At 48.1% G+C, this 20,550-nt stretch overlaps 6 protein-coding genes across 6 annotated transcripts; 3 read left to right on the forward strand and 3 right to left on the reverse strand.

The window, feature by feature from the left end:
- Positions 1-1,326: 1,326 nt before the first annotated feature.
- On the forward strand, positions 1,327-1,963 carry BKA55DRAFT_550885 (uncharacterized protein). The gene is made up of 3 exons (XM_046191317.1): positions 1,327-1,494; positions 1,554-1,684; positions 1,739-1,963. The coding sequence occupies exons 1-3, from the start codon at positions 1,438-1,440 to the stop codon at positions 1,764-1,766; spliced, it is 216 nt and encodes a 71-aa protein (XP_046056976.1). The 5' UTR covers positions 1,327-1,437; the 3' UTR covers positions 1,767-1,963.
- A 390-nt stretch (positions 1,964-2,353) lies between these two features.
- Positions 2,354-6,967, reverse strand: BKA55DRAFT_498986 (uncharacterized protein; the record flags this gene model as incomplete). Its single annotated transcript, XM_046186607.1, has 5 exons — positions 2,354-3,469; positions 3,782-3,804; positions 4,305-4,788; positions 4,842-6,818; positions 6,902-6,967. 5 exons carry the CDS (start codon positions 6,965-6,967, stop codon positions 2,354-2,356), a joined length of 3,666 nt encoding a protein of 1,221 aa, XP_046056977.1.
- A 1,122-nt stretch (positions 6,968-8,089) lies between these two features.
- On the forward strand, positions 8,090-11,139 carry BKA55DRAFT_550894 (pyridoxal phosphate-dependent transferase). Its single transcript, XM_046191318.1, has 2 exons — positions 8,090-8,610; positions 8,658-11,139. The coding sequence occupies exons 1-2, from the start codon at positions 8,526-8,528 to the stop codon at positions 11,057-11,059; spliced, it is 2,487 nt and encodes an 828-aa protein (XP_046056978.1). The 5' UTR covers positions 8,090-8,525; the 3' UTR covers positions 11,060-11,139.
- Positions 11,140-11,222: 83 nt separating this feature from the next.
- On the reverse strand, positions 11,223-13,616 carry BKA55DRAFT_683275 (Six-hairpin glycosidase-like protein; the record flags this gene model as incomplete). Its single annotated transcript, XM_046198479.1, has 7 exons — positions 11,223-11,758; positions 11,807-11,989; positions 12,036-12,059; positions 12,110-12,541; positions 12,594-13,040; positions 13,090-13,409; positions 13,468-13,616. The coding sequence occupies 7 exons, from the start codon at positions 13,614-13,616 to the stop codon at positions 11,223-11,225; spliced, it is 2,091 nt and encodes a 696-aa protein (XP_046056979.1).
- Positions 13,617-16,638: 3,022 nt separating this feature from the next.
- BKA55DRAFT_602558 (triose-phosphate transporter family-domain-containing protein) lies at positions 16,639-18,974 on the forward strand. The gene is made up of 3 exons (XM_046196561.1): positions 16,639-17,505; positions 17,564-17,867; positions 17,915-18,974. The coding sequence occupies exons 1-3, from the start codon at positions 16,753-16,755 to the stop codon at positions 18,727-18,729; spliced, it is 1,872 nt and encodes a 623-aa protein (XP_046056980.1). The 5' UTR covers positions 16,639-16,752; the 3' UTR covers positions 18,730-18,974.
- A 141-nt stretch (positions 18,975-19,115) lies between these two features.
- Positions 19,116-20,550, reverse strand: BKA55DRAFT_550901 (uncharacterized protein). The gene has a single exon (XM_046191319.1). The coding sequence runs from the start codon at positions 20,344-20,346 to the stop codon at positions 19,294-19,296; it is 1,053 nt and encodes a 350-aa protein (XP_046056981.1). The 5' UTR covers positions 20,347-20,550; the 3' UTR covers positions 19,116-19,293.

Here is a 20,550-nt window from a genome sequence, read left to right on the forward strand (position 1 = left end):
GGCTTAAGATGGAGTCGTGTCGTCAGTGAAGCTTGTCTCAGAGATAGTGCCCCACAAGTAACGAAGCCATTCACGTCGTTGACGGTGATTATGCACACGACAGTTGGACCCCTTGATTTTGACGTTTTTCGGCAGTTGAGATTGTAACCTAATGCGTCTGGTGTTGGTGCTTATCAGCTTGATTCTTGTTCATGTGATTGATGGCATGAAATGAATTCACGACTGTAAGTTGACTGCTGCTGGTCCCCGCTTTCGGCACCTTCCTTTCCTTGTCACTTTGTCTCTTGGGCCCCACAGCTCCGAATAGATCGGCCCCACGTCCCTTGAGCCCCCGCCCGGCGTGTCTGCATGCCAGGACGGGTGCACCCACTTCAAACCTCGTCATTGAGATCCAGAGACGACTTTGACGTCTGTTATTCATCACGGCTATCGAAATGTGCCCGCACCATGTACCGATGTATCTATCTCTCACAGCATCATATCACCCCCCGCGTCTGGAGGAATCGAGCAAGCAGCTCAAAGTAGGCAATTGATCCTCATGAACTTTGTAAAATGCAACGCTGCAAGCATTGGCATATGCATGATAGCTATTTGTCGGTTGCGGCCTGGGGACAGTAAACGCCCGTGGCGTCCTTCCCCGCGTAAAGTTACTGGTGTTTGTAATTCCCCTGCCAAGTTGATGGGTGGTGTGACCTCTCTCAGCTCTGCTTTGAGGTATTGACAAGACTTCCCAGGTTCTCCGCGTTTGGAAGTTTGGGGGGAGGGATCAGCGGTCTTAGTTAAGGGATCAAAGAGTCATGATGCTCACTATTCATAAGCGAGATACCCATCATTTCACCGTTTTGTCTCCCTCAAAATTTTCCATGAGATTCGTAGGAAAGCTGTTCCAGTATCTGACGATCGCAACGCCCTGGTTGATCGTAACAGCTCCCTGAGGGAACTGTCGCAGACAGCAAAACAGAGGTTAATGGGGACGCCACTTTTGTCATGGCCTGGTTGGCTATGCTCCAAAAAGGATGGCCAGCACGTCTGGATGGGATGTCCGGCAAAAGCTTATGTATTGATGCATCTATTGGTCAGTTCGCTTGCAGTTCTGTAGTGATGATGGGTGATTGACTTCCCTCCCCGTGGCACGCGAGATCAAGCCCTGGCTTGGTCGAGACATCCCTAGCTTAGGCAGAGTAGCACTCGCTCTTACCCTTTGCTGCAGGAGGAGAGGAAAGGAAAGGTCCATGGATCGACGTGAGCTGGTCTGATCTCTCCTCCTCTCACAAGATATAAACTCAGCTGCTCCCCTCCTCTTGCCTGAATTCTCCAATTCTTCGAACTACACTATACAACCAAACACCACTGTCTGACGATAACAACGAAGGATATATATCCAACTCCAGCTATCATCTCATCACTTGCATCAATCACTCCCAAATAACCATCAACATGGATTCCGGTGCTCCCCAGACTGCTCCCACTGGTAATGTCAGCGGTCGTCGCCGAGTACGTCCCTTCTTACACCACTTTTATACACATCAATATACTAACACAAGAATCAACAGAGCTCAGGCTTCATGCCAGCCTTCGCCAGTCTCAGCGAACAGAAGCGAGCCGGCGATGCCAACGCTGCCCGTCGTGCGAGTATGTCAGACCAACAGGCAAAGGGTGGCTTGTTCAGCCAGTTCTTTCACAAGTACGTCACTATTGTCACATCAACACCCGACTCTTATACTGACAACCACTGTAGCAACTTTGGCAAGAACGCTGCTAAATAAATGAAATGAGAATCATGACAAATTGAAGGCATTGTTCACTGTATTATTAGTATCATGATGGCGGATTGCGGGGTGAATGGGCCCCCTAGTATTGTTTCTCTTGCGATTGGTAATTAGGCTATGGAGTTGATGTGAAGCCAGTTTAGGTGCTGGAGTAGCACAGCAGAACGCAATAATGTGATCCAACTTACTAGTTATTCCTCCTTTGTAGAGAATTTTTCGTGATGTGTATGTGTAACCGAGATATTCAGACTTGGAACTTGGTATAGGACTTATACCTTATTGCCGTTACACATGGTAGTGAATCATGTTATTCACCAAATCAAAGCTGACCCTGGTGATGGACATATTTTTCCGCGAGACTCCAGTTCCACTGCTTCAAAATGTAATAGATTCTTCTAATATTACCATGCGACCTGACGCCTTTTGCAACGATGCCATATACATCCCCATATCCGACAGTCATGATCTACAGATCTTCAACCATCTAGGCGCTTTTAAGTGCGTATCCAAGCAACCCGTCTACATCCACATATTCTATGCTTTGACCATGAAAATCTGTATAAAGTTAATAAAGTCGCCATGAATTAGTAGAAATAAGCAGTACATACCTGGTTCAGTGCCTTGGTATCCAGCACAGCCTGTCTCTTTTGCGCAATAAATCGTGACCGCACAAAGTTCCGGCTCCCTCGAGGCGTCGATGTGCCAGACGGCGTTGTGGCTCCTGTTCCAGGAACCGAAGCCGTGGGCGTAGAGTTCTGTGTGACGGATGTGCTGGTTGATTCAGATGTTTGCTCCTCCTTCTTGCGCTTCTTCTTCTCTTTCTTCTCTTTCTTAGACTTCTTGTCCTTCACCTTTTCTTCATCTGAGCCCTCAGGAGACCGGCTCTTATCCTTGGACTTGGACTTTCGCTTCTTGGAGCGCTCTTCGGCGTTCTCGTCGTCTGAGATGTCCTCTGTGGACTTTTTGCGGGACTTCTCTTTCTTCTTCTTCTTTTCCCTGGAGTCGTCAAAATCACCCTCTTTTAGCTTTCGCTCTTCCTTGCGTCTTTTCTTGCTCTTTGAATCGGTTTCTCGACCTGAAGTTTCCTCCTCATCCTCGTCATCGGTTGCCTTTCTCTTCTTAGACTTCTTCTCCTTTTTGGATTCTTTTGGTGCAGGGGCGGATTCCATGACAACGTCCTCGTCGGAGTTCGACTCTGTTTGCTGCTCGGCCTTCTTCTCTTCCACTCCCTTCATCTCATCGCCCACCAGTAGACCACCGTACACGAACTTCATGGCTCCGTATCGTTGCTCGACAAAGTGGTGCGTCTTCACAGCGAGTCGCGCTTGTTGATCCTCCTCGATGGCATTATCCGTCTTTCCATTGAGTCGGCTGAGCAGATCTTGAAAGACATCTAGACCAGTAACTTCATCCTCCTTCGACTTGCTGAAGCCCAATCCCTTCATGTCATCCTTAAGAACCACGCGAATGTATGAGGCGTTGGCAGCCGTGTGTAATTCCGAGTGCGGCGCATCTTGGGCTCCGAGGAACTGGCCCGGTTGCCAGCCTTGAGCTCGCAGGATCTTCTGTCCGAAGGTATTCGTATCTTTAGTCCATTTTGTATTGTTGGGATCCTTGTTGATCTTTCGTCGACTGTAGTAAGTTAGCGCATGCTCTCGACAAATACTGCTTGATAAAACGTGTCCCTTACGTCTTATTTTCTGCGAGGAGTCCCATTTTTGCGACTTTGAACTCTTGAAAGATCCGATCGCTCAACACGTTCACGATGGTAAAGTTGGACGACCCGACAGAAAAAAAAGGTGGGCGGTGGGGATGTGTGGCCGCGAAAATATCTTATCGCAGAATACTATTGGCCAGGCAAGGGACAAGAGCGCCCCAAACCTCTGCGCTAGCTTATCTTCACCGAGGCTCACCGAGAATTCAATGAATATGTTAGGGGATCTGGAAAACTTAGGACCTTAATCCTAATAAAAAGAAGTAGGATAGTCCAGATAGTGTAGTGTGAACTCAACAGGCTCTTTCAATAAGGCGATCACTTTTTAACACTGGATCAAAGTTGATAAACGTTTTCACAACCTACTAGATAGGGATAAGGTTGTACCGGCCATGAAGGTTTGAAAATGAGGAGCAGGAGCGCTTCTGCATTATAACAACTTAAGATAAATAGATTCAGCATGTATGAAGCACTCGTTTGCTCCGTTCGAAATTGCATCAGCACCTTTAACGCCTGCGAGAGGATGTGCATAACTTATTATAATCACCTTCTAGGGGTCCTTGAGCACAAGAATAGGGAGCAAAAAATGTATATAACAAAGCATTCTGTAGGTAACTGCTATTTTGAGGACTATTTGTCCATCAAAAAATCGCCATGAGAGCAACGTTTGTAGCGTATGATACATAGAGTCTAAAAGCAGCGACCTTCCCAGGATCCATGTACCTAGTGATTGATATTAAGAAAAGCAACAAACTCCGAAGCGTCCAAATCGCCTTGCTTTCGAAGGAAAGCATCTTGAGCAGTTTAGTAGTTGAGCTCACCACTTCCACCACCTGAAACCTGGTCCAAATCTTCATAACTCTTGAGGCTTCGGCCCTGGACTGCCTCCCGAGGACCGCCCGCAGCGCCTCCAGCACCGTCACCCCAGCGTGATCCGCCGTTGCGGTTACGGCCACCATCGAAACGGTTGCCGCCTCGGCGATCATAAGGTCCAGAACGGTATTGGCCCCGTCCACCACCCATTCCTCCGCGACGGATAGGTCCTCCGCCAGAGCGTTCGTCCATAGGGTTCCAGCTTCCGGATTGCATGTTTGCAAACATAGGCGAGAAGTTGCCTGGAGCCATGGGGAAGCCGGGCATACCTGCCATCATACCATTCATGGTAAAGTTCTGCAGGTTGAAGCCTCGTGGTGTTCCACTGCTGGATTGGCCATTGGAAGGCGGGAAGTGGCCATTTGAGTTTGCGTCAGTTCTGGAGGGTGCAATGTGAGAGGGGTCCATCACATATGAGTTTATGAGTTCAAACTAAATATCTTGGTTAGTAAAGTATGGCGAAATGCGACGAGGCGAGAACGTACCTCTTGCCTCAGGTTATCAAGCCAATCACCGTGGCGCTTCTCAACGTGCTTACGCCAAAAATGCTCTTCCTTGAACAACTTGGAGCACTCGGGAGCTTTGCACCGCCATTTGTGTTCATCCTCTTGCTTCACGTGTTTGAGAAGCTCTTCTTCGACAGCCTCATCAGCAGGTCGACCACCCAACTTTCGAATGTCGACAGATTGAGGGTCCAGAATCTGGGTAAGCTTGTCTTCGAATGTCTTAACCCAGTTGAACGCCCGAAGGAGTTGCTGCTCAGTCTTGTTTGAAGCGTTTCGAAACTTCTTTTCACCTTCAGTAAGCTCGCCCTCGGTATCTTCTGCCCCTTCGCCCCTTTTCTTGCCTGGGAATGGTTCTCCATTGGCACTGGCTCTGGCAACAGCCTTTGCGGCAGACGAAAGTGTGCTGCGAGGTCGGCGCAAATGGCCACCAGGGCATTTTCGTGTAAGTTCGTGAATTGAATCGCTTTCGAAAACACAAAAGAAGCAGAAGTTAAAGACGCGACGCAAATATTCAATCAAGAGATCAAGTTGCTTCTTCTTGACCAAGAGATCCTCGTCGTCAACTTCTTCATCTTCTACGGCTCCCTCCTCCTCCTCCTCTTCCTCTTCAATTTCAATAACGCCGTCTTCTTCCTCATCCATAGCTTCGTCCATTCCCACTTCTCTGATCTTCTTGACCTTCTTGACAGGGGTCGGAACCACAGCCGGTTGGAGCTGACCCGCGTTTCTGAGGTCTTCGACCTTTTCTTCAATTTTCAAAGTGGCTTGGAAATCAGATCCGAATTCTTCCTCAAACTTGTTGACAATTCGCTGAACAAGCAAGAGGTCCTTATCGATGCGCTCAGGAGCGGAAAAGAGATCCCACAGGGCCTTCTTCCGGGGATGGACAGGTGGGTTATGAACCCCAACATGGCAAACAAAGTCTCCTCTGACCTCATCTTTGACAGTCTTACCGTTGATGGCCTCCAGAGCCTTGTCGGCAGTAGATACCGGCTGAGGCGATGTTATCGCCTCGTCGCCATCCTCATCCTTGGGTTCAACACGGTCTACAGGGAGTGCTGTTTCGGATGAAGGGTGGAGCATGACCCAACCAATACGGTGGTACCGCTTACTGGGGTTGGGATCAGATAAAGAGAGCCACTTGAAGCCACCTTCCTCCTCGCCGAGATGCTCCTTACAAAAGGCCTCGAGGTTCTGGCGGCTAACATGCGGGGCGATGGTCTTGATCAAGAGGGTTGGCTGGAACTGGCTCTCGTCGCGGATGTCAGCACCGTTGACTGGAACCAGATCTCCAACACCCAGGATCTCGTTTGTGGCTGTGGCCTCCCCTTCTTCCTTTTCAACTACGCCACCACTGCCGTTACTCTCACTCTTAGGGAGACCCTCAAGAGAAAAGTCATCAAAAGTACCCGACTCAAGATCTTGCTCCCACTGACTGTAAGCACCGCGTCGGTATTCGTTCAGCTTTCCTCTGAAATCGTCACGAATTTCAGGAACATATCGCTCCTTGAACCATTGCTCTTTCTTATGTTCAGAAACAAATGTCCGTGCCATCCTGGCTTGAAGTTCTTCTTTATACGCATCGTAGGCAGCTTGGATCCTGGCTTTCTCCTTTTCGCGATCTTCTGGGCCACGAACCCGTTCCGGTTCACGGCGTCGGCCAGTACGCATTCGCTCTTTTTCCTCCTTGATCTTCTCATTCATTCTCCACCATTCTCCAAAGTAGGAGAAGCCAACTTGGTAATGGAGCTTGGCAGGGTCGGGGAGGGGGTTAACAGTTGGATTACTCGACCCGGAATCCTGACCGGGTACGTATCGATCAATATTGGCGGGTGGCGACTGCATGCGACGTCTATCATCACGGTCCCGGTCATCTCGTCGGGGTCGGGGTTCGTAGCGATCGACAGTAGCTGGGGAGCGAGACCGACGGCGGTCGCGACGGTCGTGGCCTGGGGACTTGTAAGCTTTGTCTAGGTTGACAGTGCTGAAGCCTGCCACTGCTTGGTGGCAGGAAGCAAAAGCGTCTTCGGAGTACGAACCTGGAGATCTTCCACGGTAAAACGAGTCCCCGCGATCAGGACGCTCATCTCGGGTACGCGAGTCATCTCGACTCCAACTGCGATCAACCGGAGAACGAGCCGAGGCGTCCCGGAAAGAAGTGTACGAGTCCATCGTTTATATCGTTGCCAGCGACGCGACGCGGCATGAAAGAAAGCGAGATTTCTGCGTGAGTCTTCGCAGCTCGATATTGCGCGACTGGCGAGGTATGCAAAGGAATTATCTATTGTTTCGCAACATGATCGATGTTAGAGATGTTATCTTGAGCAACGTATGGACAAATGGTAGTGGAGAGAACAAGAAAAAGAAGGTTGCCAAAGAGGCGCCATGAAGAAGAAAGTTGGGGGACAACGCGCCCTGAGCGAAGGATGGGAATAAGAAGAATTGAGAAGAATGGTTTGAGAATCGCAGACAGGTATGTCGCGTCAAGGGGTGAGGAGGAAGGGAGAACGCGAGGCTGCGGATGCGGCTGGATCGACGAGTTGGAAGAGCTGCAAGAGGGATAAGGGGGAAAAAAGAGCAGGAGATCAAAGAATATGGGGAGACAAACTAATTGACAAGCGCGATCTTGAATAAGGATTCAATGTAGTGATAGCGCTTGAGTCGAGAGATGCGCGCCCTCACTTCACACCGATAACAATTCAATGCGATTTGATGTGATAGAGTGAAGTGAGGTTGAAGAGGCTGAGTTGGTTGGTTGGCTGGGGGCCAGTCGGAATTGAAGTTCAGCTGGTAAGCGAATTGGTGGAGCACTGGGGTCCACGGGGCCTCCACTGCCTGCTAAGAAGACCTCTATGCCGAGAATGAGAGAGGTTAGAGAGGCTTTGAGGCTGCTCTAGGATAAGCGCGATACATATATAATCTGGGTACCTTTGGTGAATCACAGAGTTATATGCTGAGATATTTCTCTAGTTTGATGACACTTTCTTTGATCTCCAAACTCCATATCTTATTTGCTCTACCATGATATATTGTCAATTGAGTTTTCAACAATTGATGCCAGAACCATTAAACAGTTTGAAGCAGTGAATTACCTGGGCTAACCATGTACCTGCCTGTCCTCCGCAATAAATTGGCCAATAGTCAACAAGGAAAGGCCTGTCGGCAAACAGCGAATGTAGATACAGTGCCTGGAAACAGGAAAGTGGCGATCTCCGCTTGCAACTAGCATTGAAATCTGGGGGAATATCCCGACATGCTCAGTGGTTTACTTGCTAAAGGGCGGCGAACAACAAGGCAGCTGACCAAGATAAGATGTCTATTTGTTCGGATATTGTCATACTCACGTCGGTTCTATCTCCTCCTTTTGTTTTACAGCTTGTTTGGCCGAACTGGAGCAACTTTAAACCCTCACATCATAACCAACTTCCCTCCTCGGCTTGGTTCGAGCATGTCTTCTCCTCCACTCTTCACCCCACTCCCACTCTCTATCGCTCGTGATAGCGCCTTAGAACTCCTCATCAGTATATGATAAGGGTTGTGCGGCGTATAACAAGCTCTGAATATCCACCGGAAGTGCTTGACCTTTTTGTGTTATAGAATCTAGGAAACGCAGGGAATTTCGGTTTCCCTTCACTCTACTTGTGTTGCAGATCAGTTGTCAAGATGACTGTGACTATTCAGGGTGGCAACTCAAGCTACAATCGAGCCGTGGAGCAATTTAGACAAGCTGAATATCCAATGATTCAAGGTCATAATGCCTAGATATGCTTCTGAACTGTACTGACCTGTCAAAAGATTCGATATACCTTGATCACGCTGGCACAACATTATGTTCCAAGTCATTGATGGACTCGTTCGCCCGCGAGATGACGACAGTTCTCTATGGCAACCCCCACTCTGCATCACCATCCTCACAGCAATCAGCATCTCGCGTTCAAGATGCTCGCATGAATTTACTAACCTTCTTTGGAGCGGATCCAACTGAGTACGATGTGGTGTTTGTTGCCAATGCCACAGCGGGAGTCAAACTCGTTGTTGAAGCTGTAAGGACTCAACCAGAAGGTTTTCTATATGCATATCACCAAGGATGCCACACAAGCTTGGTCGGTGCTCGAGAGGAAGCTGTTCATAGTACATCGGTTGACGATGATGATGTTCAATCATGGCTTGAAGGACAGTCTCCGTTCCGAGATATGACCGGTAACTCGTCAGCAACAACACTATTTGCCTATCCTGCGCAATCCCACATGGATGGCAAGAGATATCCTTTGACATGGGCGAAAAACTTACGGAACTTGTATTGCAAACCCCAATATCGAATCCTCACATTACTGGACGCCTCCTCATTTGCTGCCACATCCCATCTCGATTTCAGCGATCCGAAATTGGCGCCAGATTTCACTGTCTTCAGCTTGTATAAGATTTTTGGATTTCCCGATCTTGGAGCTTTGCTAGTGAAGCGTTCTTCCGAATGGGTGTTTGAAAATCGCAGATATTTTGGTGGAGGTACAGTGGACATGGTTGTTTCTGGAAAGGAGAAGTGGCATGCTCCAAAATCGAATTTCCTCCATGAGAGGTTAGAAGATGGGACACTTCCGTTTCATAACATAGTGGCCCTCGACATTGCCATGGATATACATCGACGACTATTCGGTTCTATGGATCGAATCAGCTCACACACTTCATACCTCACCCAACGCATGTTCCGAGAATTGAGCAATATGCGCCATGCAAACGGTGCACCGGTTTGCAAAATTTATGCATCTACATCTAGCGACAAAAGCTCTCTTGGAAATGGGCCTGTTGTTTCTTTCAACCTAAGGAATAGCCAGGGTGCTTGGATAAGCCTGGCCGAGTTTGAGAAACTCGCGAATCTGAAAAACATCCACATTCGGACCGGTGGGCTTTGCAGCCCAGGTGGTATTGCTTCAGCCCTAGACTTGCAACCTTGGGAGATGAAGAAGAATTTCTCCGCCGGGTTTCGTTGCGGTGCAGACAATGATATCGTGTCCGGAAAGCCCACGGGTGTCATTCGAGCTAGCTTAGGTGCAATGAGCACGAAGGCAGATGTCGATGGCTTTGTTGCTTTTCTTAAGGAGTTCTACCAAGAAAGAACGGTACCAATCGTTTGTTCTGATCTGGGCCTCCAGAAATACATCGACGTCCCGAATTCTTCCATACTCAAGGTCAAAACTATCACTATCTACCCAATAAAAAGCTGTGCCGGATACTCGATCCCATCTGGTGTTCCTTGGGAGGTTCGACCAGAAGGTCTAGCATGGGATCGTGAATGGTGCTTAGTCCATCATGGTTCAGGCCATGCTTTGAGTCAGAAACGCTGTCCCAAGATGGCTCTGCTAAGACCAACATTAGATTTCGGCAAAGGCGAACTCATCATCACATATCATGGGACACAACATAGCGGCCAACCAAATCAGATATCCATACCTTTATCAGCAGACCCTTCTGTCATTGACTCCAGTATTGACAGGCAATCATCTAGAGTTTGTGGTGAGAAGGTGACCACACAGATATATACATCGGATACAATTAACTCTTTCTTTTCGAATTCTCTTGGGATTCCTTGTGTCCTGGCGCGCTTCCCCCCTGGAGGCCTGGGGCTGAAAAGCCGTCTTTCGAAGGCTCAGATTCAAAGATATCAACAACCAACGAAAATCCACACATTACCAGGTTCCTTCCCAGATGTGCCTTCACCTCCTGATTCAGACTCTGAACAGCAGAAACCCGCCAAGATTCTTCTCTCTAATGAGAGTCCTATCTTGGTAATCCACAGTTCGAGTGTTGATGCTTTGAACCAGGAAATCACTGGCCGCGGTGGAAGCTCGGTTGAAGAGAAGTCATTTCGGGCAAATATTACACTCGAACAAGCTCCTGGTTTTAAGGCCCAGCCAGCCTTTTCTGAGGATCGCTGGGACTCTATGAGCATCGGTCATCAGAACTTCAAGCTTCTGGGTGCATGCCGCAGATGTCAGATGGTATGTATAGACCAAGAAACTGGCGAAAAGAAGGAAGAGCCGTTTGTTACGCTTGCAAAGACAAGGCGCTTCGATGGCAAAGTTTACTTTGGGGTACATATGCGACATGATCCTTTCACTGAAAGCGACGTAACGAGAAAAGAGTCACAATACCCGACGATTGAGGTTGGAGATTCTGTATCTGTAGAGCTTCATGGGTGATCGAATCACGTTTTACGGAGCATGGGCTCGCATTTGTAGCAATAACCCAATTAGCAAAACAATCTCATGCATTCTTCGAAGTGGCCATGATAGAGTGAATAATCAATTATGCTAAACCTAGCCCTCTGCGTCTGTGGCTTGCCTTCCGAGGCACCCTTGCATTTTACCTTGCAGTACGGTCCAGGTTAAAAGCCGCACTGATTAAGGCTAGATGACTGAATGCTTGAGGTGTGTTGCCAAGTTGTTCCCCGGATCTTGCGATCTCCTCAGAGAACATGCAGAGATGATTAGAGAAGCCGAGCATGTTCTCAAAGAGGTTTACAGCCCTAACCAGATACTTCGGCTCGTAGACGGCTGCTCGGGTCATGGCTTCGACAAGCCAGAAAGTACACATACTAAATGCGCCTTCATGACCGCCTACTCCTACATCGCGATTTCCTCTCATTAGCAAATGCGTCTCAATGAAGTAACTGTGGAATTCTTTACCATCGTTGGACAGTTCAGTGTCATATCGGTATACTAAGCCGGTACTTGTCAAACCGCCCTTTTCAGGAGGTAAGAGAATACGGTCAAGAGTGTTGAGAAAACGTGGGTCGCAGGGTGAGATGAAAAATACGAGAGGAGCTATTAGAATGGAAGAGTCGAGCATAGTTCTGTTCTCAAAGCTTTGCACAAAGCACTTCATCTCCTCGTTATATCCTGTAGACAGTCAGCACCGTTCATCATTGGAAGTCTTGCATATTTTACCCTTTTCCATGACACGCTCATAAATTCTGTCTCTTGCTTCCATCCATTTAGCGCGGTTGGGACATGGAAAGCATCTCTTATCTGCAAGACGAAGGCCGCGATCAAATGCGACCCAGAGCATTATCTGGGAGTATGTGAAGTGCTGCTTGTTATTTCGAACCTCCCAGATAGACATGTCGGGATCTATAGCGTTTAGCCAAAACCCGAAGCCAAGGGCTATATATCTTACCATCGAGGATAGTCAGAACATAATCTGAACAGAAGTTAGCTCACGAAGAGAAAGGTCCAGTTTATGCAACACACCAAGAATCTCACGAACAGCCTTCCAAACATCCCACGGAACTGGCTTTCCGTATTTGTTATACAAGTAGATAGCATCCATCAGTTCGCCGTAGATATCAAACTGCTGATGAAACGCTGCGCCATTACCGATACGAACAGGACTACTGCCGCGATATCCTTCAAGATGATCCAATGTCAGTTCTGGGATGTCAGTTTCACCTCGAATGGTGAACATTATGGGCAAGCCTCCATCTGGACCACGTGAGTGAACGAATCTTTCCATGATGAACTCCATATAAGCATCTGCTTCGGCCTTGAAACCAAGACGTAGCAGGATGTAGATAGTAAAGCTCGAATCACGAATCCAGGAGAAGCGATAGTCCCAGTTTCTTACGCCACCGATGGCTTCGGGAATAGAAAAGGTTGGGGCAGCTATAATAGCACCGGTAGGCTCTATGAAACGTTAGTCAATTTCTTACAGATTGAATCTGGGTGAGAATCTCACCATAAGTCATCATCTTGAGTATCATCAAACTTCGAGACACAACCTCTCTCCAGCGACCTTTATAATTCGATTGCGCAATAAAATTATACCAGAAACTCTGCGTAGAGTGTTGCTGGGCATCAAGTACGTCAATCGTGATATTCTCGGTGACGTGGTGTTCAATATCATTTCGGAGGACAAAGGAGATTGTCTGGCCTTCTTCAATACGGATGCAAGCCACGAGACCCTCACCGTTGATGCCAGGGCGCTTCTCCTTTCTGAAGGTTATGAGAGGACAACTGGTCTCGTTCTCTCCCTTCTCAATTGCAACGTCAAGCTGTAACTGGGTATCTTTGCTATGAAACGAGGCAACTTTACTCTTATTATCAGTTGTGAAGTGCTGTTCTTGGAAGAGAGTTGTCTCATGCTCATCTCTTCCGTAGTTGAAAGAGGGAAAGAGTTCGATATCTGAGCACGGTCAGTCATTGTCTCCGGTTTCATGTAGAGATGGCAATACCAAGATTCATTGAACCACGGATGCATTCCACTCGGCGGACCAGCCACTTCTTGAGCTCATCTTGGACTTTGGTGACTTCCCGGTAAGCATTCAGCTTCACACCTTTGGTGGTAACTTTGATGTTCTGTGGGCGAGGGAAAAAGTCAACCACATCGACAACACCATCTTCATGAATGGACCTAGTTTGCAGAATACATGATGATGGAAGATACTGCTGCTTGGTAGTACAGTTGACATCGGGAGGGGGGGATATAAAGAAATGCCCTCCTTTGTCCTTGTCGAGTAGCCGGCAGAAAACAGAAGGAGAGTCAAAATCAGGCCTACAATTCAAATCATCAGTCAAGAGCTCGTGGGCTCATCTCACCGGTCTGCACTCACCAACACATATAGTCGATACTTCCATCAATTCCCACAAGAGCACAAGTGTGCATATTTCCAATCATTCCATAGTCCTCAATTGGGAGATATCCCCCGGTTTGGCCCCGACGGGAACCTCCCGGGAGTGTTGAAGAGCGCCTACCCTCCATTTGCAAAGTCGTTATATTGCAACCTTGAAACTTGAGATATGAGAAGCTCCAGGAACAGGAGCTTAGTATAGTTACCCCGAATTGGTAGCTCAAGAATGATGTAATGGATTGTGTAAGTGGTCCAGGTGGACAACTTAGTGCTACTCCGGGATCTCCGGCGAATGATAAAACTGGATCCTGAGTTATCTGAGCTGTGATTCCAACGTGTTCTCTCCCAAAGTCAATTGAATATCGTGAGTGACCATGGGAGTACTGTAAGATGCGGGGGAGGTCACTTATAAGCTTTCACGATCTTCCACTACGTACTTCACCTCAGCTCTGGCCGGAATGGTGTGGATGACTACTTTATTACCTGAACAGCCTTTTCCGAATATGGTGAGATGCTTTTGTGGTCTCGATTTATTGTGAAAGCTGACCAAAAACGCGCTTGATTCTCGAGATGTTGATCAAGATTTGTCACGATTCATTTTACACACGTGGTAAAGCAATCGTTATTCAGTCCTCCTCGCGCAAATAGAGCCACCACATATGCCGTAAGACTTACTAAATAAAGCGAAAATTACATATTGGTTACTAAGATATACATCGGTGAATGCTCATCTCACTACCTACTTTAAGGCTGGATGTTAAGATACTTTCTTTGAGTTTAGGGTAGGTTTTTAACGAAGGCTTACCATCGAGCTCCTGACGTGACTACCTGCGATGAGGCAACTTTATAAATCTTAACTTTAAGAAATTCCCAGGCAATCAACCTTCTAATCTTGTCTAAGGCAGGTAAGTCAAGATAGTTATTACCTCGGTAAGGCAGATGCAAAAGGTAGAATTTACACCTTAACCCCGATGGGTTTTAGGACAGAGCAATGTGCAAATACACGTATAGCCATCGAGACTAACAGGGTTATTGACATTACCAAATAGAAGGTCTCTGATGTTAGGCATAGCATCAAAAATGGCATTGTCATTGGCCTTATATGACTGCCCATACTCGAAAGGCCACCTATAAGCCAAAGATGTTCATGTTGGACGGAAAAATCGCAACTACTGATGAGACAAGGGACTAAGGATTCAAGATGGATGAACGTTAGGTAAAGCTGAGCTGATGCTGGGTGGATAGACCTGTTTAATCTGAGGTCTGGCTATCTACAAAGGCGCTTATATCTCTCACACTCCTCCAGTTCACACGAATAGAAAGCTAAATATAAAGAAATGTAAGTGTTCCGTTGTGTATGTATAGGGGCTCGGTAGAAGAAGAACAGCTGGCAACGGATGGGCTTGGTTAATTACGAATCAGAGTGTGAAGAATGAAGTCCGATTGGCAAGGTCGTATATGACAAGGACCGTGCAATTCGGCCTCTGCTCAAGATAGGATAGTTTGGAAGAAGGTGTCTAGATGATAGATCGAGCTAATAAATCGAATACTCTCCTGAAAACTCAATCCTCAAAGCTTACTCGACAAACGGTTTACCTTGGTTGCCGCCGGTTTCAAAGACGGTTCAATTGTCAAGGCCATAATCAATCCTGATGATTTATCGGCTCAGCCTGAATATCTTACAAGGATCTTGGACCCGGCGGGACGCACGCCTTGTCTCGGTAGAGGGCCCTCTCCGACAGACCTGTTAAATTCAGGGACACGACCAGGCATTTATTCGGGTAGCCGGGCCCTAAAATGGTCGCTTTTCATGAATGATACGGGTCAATACCGTGAATTTGACCTCGCCAAGACATCAAATGCCGTCTACCATAGGCGAAGTGAATAGAATGAGGGAAAGGGGCTCGTCTACTGCCGGTACTCCGTAAGATACAGACGTAGAGAAGCGATCCATTGATCAGGGCCTGGTCATGATAAATAACTAGGCAGTCTAGTGCCTGAGTTTTATGCACAAACTAGAGACCCATCCGATACGAGATGGGGACTTCTTGCTGCCCCTGGATTTGTGGGTTACAGAGTCCCGGATATTTCAGCTTCAAGTGACATGAAAATATTTAAACGCGAGAGCTGAAACATTACAGACAAAGAGTACCAGAGAGAGATGAAGTATTCAAGTCCTGGACGTTATCAGATAAAACGCCATGTATCATGTGCCATGTGGGCACTTCTGATGGACTTGAAATAATGCACACGTGTGGAGGTGATCAACAACCGGATCGCTGCGGACTGAAGATCATTGATACACTGTTTCGTTCTCATTTCATCGCATTTGAGGAGAAGCAGTTCTAAACTACCTGCCTGAGCTACCCATGGGATAGTAATTGAGTTCATAGTGTTAATTTGTCACCGCTGAGATGAAAGCTACGCCCCGAATCTTAATGCTCGGCGGCCAGACAGCACTTATCATATCCTCTCGATGACACAGACAACTTCATGATATTTGTGCTTATTGTTGCTTCGGATTTGCTACAAAGCTCTTGTATGAAATATCAACAGGCGGGGAGCACCTGTTTGACCTTTTTATCCTTGACATAGGCCTCGAACTATGCTTGCACCACATTGTCACAAACCTCTAATACATGGTGACCCTTAAACAAATCATTTCCTTTTTAGAGACCCAGAAGCTGTGTCGCGTGCAGATATGCAGTGCGCCACAGGGTTCCATGAATGTTAATGCCAAGAGACCTAATGCCTTCAGGTCCACTCCGCACTTTGCTGCTGGGTTAACAGTGTAAGAAGGACAACATGTAACTTGGGAGTGCCAAGCAAAGAAGAGGAGAGCTCAGGAAAGACATCGTTATGGCTAGAAAATTACAAGGAAATCAGTTCTTAAGGAGTTATGCTTAGATATTCAAAGCTAAAGGTGAAATTTCCCGTTCGATGCAATCGACGTCAACAGGTCTCACTCTCGGAGTGTTCCAGTGATCACACATAACCCCCCCAAGTGACTTCTGTAGCATCTAAGACACGGCGCTACGGTCCCCTACCATGACGGCCCCGACTTTAACTATTGCCCTATGAGGATTAGCTCCTCCGCCTTTTCCAATGCACTACTGTACGAATGGAGTCCTTGCGACCACCTAAGCCAGCAGACCTGGACCAACCCAGCCCATTACCATTAGCCATCCTGGGTATCCTTTGCCATCCATCACTAACTTATGAAAGCCCCGTCGTATCCCCTGCTCTAGTCCTTCTTTTGTCTCCATCATGACCGCTCTTCCTCCTCAACCTGATCCCATCTCCTCGCCATCTCCCTCCTCACCGTCACCCCCTTCGTCTTGGAAACACGTAGCAGCTCCAGATCTCCCCGAATCCCCCGAACCTCTTCTCATCGACGACTCTCTACCAGCCAAAGAATCGAGTCCTCTGAGATCAGTGGCAGGATCATCATCAGGCACAGCAAGAGTGCCTACATCGCGGAATTCTGGTGTTGGTGGAGGAAATCAAACGATAGCTGGCCCGTCTCGTGAAACCCGCGCAAGGTCTTTCAACGGCGACGAGGAAAGCGAGAGCGACTGGGACATAGAAATGGAACCCATTGCAGGACATCGTCGACGGCGAAGTAGCCACAACATGGCTGGTCGGCCAGCTGGATCACCTAGCCGAACTCGTGTCACAAGCCGTGGTCCCGCACCCCCTGGCTCGACAGAAGAACCTAAGATATCCGAAGAAGATCTGGATGCGAACGGCTTTGCGATCCAGAAGGATGAATCCGCCGACGACAGCTTGAGCGATGAAAACCTGCAGGACGACGAGGAAACGGGATTGACCCGTAAAGACAAGCAGAGGCGGCAGAAGAAGCGCAGCAGAAATACTCAGCTGGATCAGCGGATCGTCAGGGACAATAAGGCTATATCAAAAGAGGAGCGCAAAGAAGCAGACAAAACCGTTTTCAAAAGCTTGATGGTAAACGTTGTCTTGATTCTTTTGTGGTATCTCTTTTCGTTATCAATATCGATTGTACGAAACGGCTCCTGCGCCCCGTTCCCAGATAACTCAATTGCTGACATATTTACAGTACAACAAATGGATGTTTGATCATGACCGGCTGAACTTTGCTTTTCCTTTGTTTACGACGTCTATGCACATGGTGGTTCAATTTGTTCTCTCAGCTCTAGTTCTGTACTTTGTACCCTCCCTGAGACCGGGATACGGTGCTCATCTGTCAGATATGGGCAGGTCGAGACATGATGACGAGCCCAAGTCTTACGGCATGACCAAGATGTTTTACCTCACTCGAATTGGACCTTGTGGTGCAGCTACAGGCCTTGACATTGGACTTGGCAACACCTCTCTCAAGTTCATTAGCCTTACATTTTACAGTATGTTGTCTTTGCATCTGAGCTATCGATGTAACTAACCTTTTCAGCTATGTGTAAATCCTCCTCACTTGCTTTCGTCCTCATGTTCGCATTTGCTTTCCGCCTCGAAACCCCGACATGGCGTCTTGTCGCCATCATTGCTACGATGACGCTCGGTGTTGTGCTCATGGTATTTGGTGAAGTTGAATTCAAGGTAGGAGGCTTCGCCCTCGTCATCTCAGCTGCCTTCTTCTCTGGCTTCCGCTGGGGATTGACCCAGATACTGCTCCTCCGCAACCCAGCAACTTCGAACCCATTTTCCAGCATCTTCTTCCTTACTCCAGTCATGTTTCTCGTGCTTATATGCCTTGCCGTGCCCGTGGAAGGAATTGGAGCTCTCATTGAAGGTTACAAAGTCCTGGGCGACGAATGGGGTTATTTCATGGCGCCCCTTTTCTTGCTTTTCCCTGGTTGCATCGCCTTCTGCATGACGGCCTCTGAGTTCGCTCTGCTGCAGCGCACTTCCGTCGTCACACTCTCCATTGCTGGCATCTTCAAGGAGGTCGTTACTATTAGTGCGGCTGCTCTTGTCTTTGGTGACCGCCTCACACCCATCAACTTTGTTGGTCTACTCACGACTATGGCCGCTATCGCTGCCTACAACTACATCAAAATCACAAAGATGAGGCAGGAGGCGCAAGAAAGCGTTCATGTTCGGCATGTCCATGATGATGACGCACCAGACTCCCCTACGAGCCAGACCAGTGGAATCATAGATCGCGATAGCGATATAGACGCCGAAAACACTGGTCTACTCCGCGACAGTATTGACGGCCTAGATCTTGATGTACAACCCCATGCGCCAGGTAATGAGCGTCGCTAAGGGTAAATATTGTTTTAGCGTCACAACTTCCCTTTTTAATATCTGAGCCTGTATATAACGACTCCATGGGCCGTTTTCTTTGTCATACTGAGTGAGAGTCGATACAATGACTCGCTGTCTTTTGTCTTATATGTATCATATCAACGGCGCCGGGGGTTACGTAGGGGATAGAATTTAGGTTGGGACTTCCTCCATACACGATGATATCAGAACAGCAAGAATATCAATATACCCGGATACCACACGTAATTTGCTTGCTCAATATTCTTGCCAGATGATATGCAACAAGTTTTGCATAAACGGTAGCTTTCTGTAAGGCCAATACGTTCAAGGCACAAGCGAAGACTAAAACTAAGCCAACGACTTTTCAGAACACATCCTCGATATGAACTATAATGATTGATTATATTACTGCAATGTAAAATAGACTGGATATTCTTCGTGGAATAGCTGATTACAGGTAATAACGGTGATTAATACACTTAGACCGGGTATGCAGGACCCCTCTGCAAACACCAAACACCAAAACGCATCACTTGCTCGGTCGAAAAGCTCGTCAAACAATTAGCCAAGCAGGCGAAGACCGTTCTTAGTCTTTTGTCCAGGCTTGACCACTCCACTGCCACCCATGGGCCCTAAGCTGGGTTCATAGCCAGCCCCTCCGTTCCCACCACCATGACCACCCTTCTTGTTCTTGTTCTTCTTTCCATGCCTGTCCTTCTCCTTGACGTTGGCCACCTTGATTTCGGTGTTGGCTTTGCGAACTGTTACAGGGTGGCTCTGAATATATTTGTTGTTCATTTCTTTGGCGGCTTGGAAGAAGTCGTCGGCATCGCTGAAACTGACAAAACCGTAGCCCTTGGACTTGGATGTACGCTTGTCACGAATGACACGGGCCTTTTGAACGGAAGGCCAGCGCGAGAATGCCTTGAGAAGGGCGTCGTCAGTGGTCTCGCCTGCAAGATTACCAACAAAGAGTCGTAAATGGGAGGGATCCCATTCGAGAAGACTGTCGTCTGTCCACTTCTTACCACCACCTTCTCGGATGACTGTCTTCTTGCGCTCCTGGTTTGCAGCGCTAACCGCCGCAGCCGCAGAAGATTGGCCATCTGTTCGAGGCCCGGCAAACCCAGAGGCCTTATCCTTGTTATCTGTCGGGGTGCTCGAATATGCGCTCTGCCATTGCGCTATCTGAGCGGCCATCTCGGGGTTGTAGTCGGTTCCCGCAGTGCCTGGCGTAGGGAATGGATTCGCAATCTGTGGTGCTGCGCCATAGCTTTGCGGTTCGTAGCTCTGAGGGCCATAGCTTTGTACGCCGTAACTCTGGGTACCGTAACTCTGTGGCTGTTGAGGATACGAATAGGCGGGGCCCGAGTTCACCGCGCTGGGAGCAGTAGTCGGGTAAGAAGAGTACGACGGGCCATACTGAGCTGTGGATGGGGCACTGGGAGCTGAGTAACTCGAAGGGCCGGAGTATGTCGGCGGAGCGTTCGAGTACACTGGCTTCGAGGCAGTCTGGGCCGCCGAGGAAAACGCGGGTTTGAAGCCTGACTTGGAAGCGGGCGGTCTCGGTGGGAGAGAGCTGTTGCTGATGCCTGGAGGAGGAGGGTACGCCATGATGAATACAAGCGGATACACGAGGAAGCGGTGTAGTGTTTGCGTGAAAACGTACCTTGAGCCAAATTCTTGCTCAAGTTCCTCTTTCAAGAGATTCCCAGCGTTCGAAGCTTTTACTGAAACGATTCGACTGTGCTTTACGACGATGCGACACGATGGCGATTGCGATGGCGACTGTGTTGTATGGAAGAAAATGGATCTTAT

This window comes from Fusarium redolens, assembly GCF_020744475.1.
Source record: "Fusarium redolens strain MPI-CAGE-AT-0023 chromosome Unknown BKA55scaffold_1, whole genome shotgun sequence".
Lineage (NCBI taxonomy): Eukaryota > Fungi > Ascomycota > Sordariomycetes > Hypocreales > Nectriaceae > Fusarium > Fusarium redolens.

What these genes read in the sequence shown, in the direction of transcription:
- BKA55DRAFT_550885 (XM_046191317.1), top strand. Translation starts at nt 1,438, where the DNA reads ATGGATTCCGGTGCTCCCCAGACTGCTCCCACTGGTAATGTCAGCGGT. An exon ending in ATGTCAGCGGTCGTCGCCGA is followed by an intron (nt 1,495 to 1,553) that starts GTACGTCCCTTC and finishes AAGAATCAACAG; the next exon opens with AGCTCAGGCTTCATGCCAGC. An exon ending in TTCAGCCAGTTCTTTCACAA is followed by an intron (nt 1,685 to 1,738) that starts GTACGTCACTAT and finishes CAACCACTGTAG; the next exon opens with CAACTTTGGCAAGAACGCTG.
- BKA55DRAFT_550894 (XM_046191318.1), top strand. Translation starts at nt 8,526, where the DNA reads ATGACTGTGACTATTCAGGGTGGCAACTCAAGCTACAATCGAGCCGTG. An exon ending in TGAATATCCAATGATTCAAG is followed by an intron (nt 8,611 to 8,657) that starts GTCATAATGCCT and finishes ACCTGTCAAAAG; the next exon opens with ATTCGATATACCTTGATCAC.
- BKA55DRAFT_602558 (XM_046196561.1), top strand. Translation starts at nt 16,753, where the DNA reads ATGACCGCTCTTCCTCCTCAACCTGATCCCATCTCCTCGCCATCTCCC. An exon ending in TTTCGTTATCAATATCGATT is followed by an intron (nt 17,506 to 17,563) that starts GTACGAAACGGC and finishes ACATATTTACAG; the next exon opens with TACAACAAATGGATGTTTGA. An exon ending in CATTAGCCTTACATTTTACA is followed by an intron (nt 17,868 to 17,914) that starts GTATGTTGTCTT and finishes TAACCTTTTCAG; the next exon opens with CTATGTGTAAATCCTCCTCA.
- BKA55DRAFT_550901 (XM_046191319.1), bottom strand. Translation starts at nt 20,346, where the DNA reads ATGGCGTACCCTCCTCCTCCAGGCATCAGCAACAGCTCTCTCCCACCG.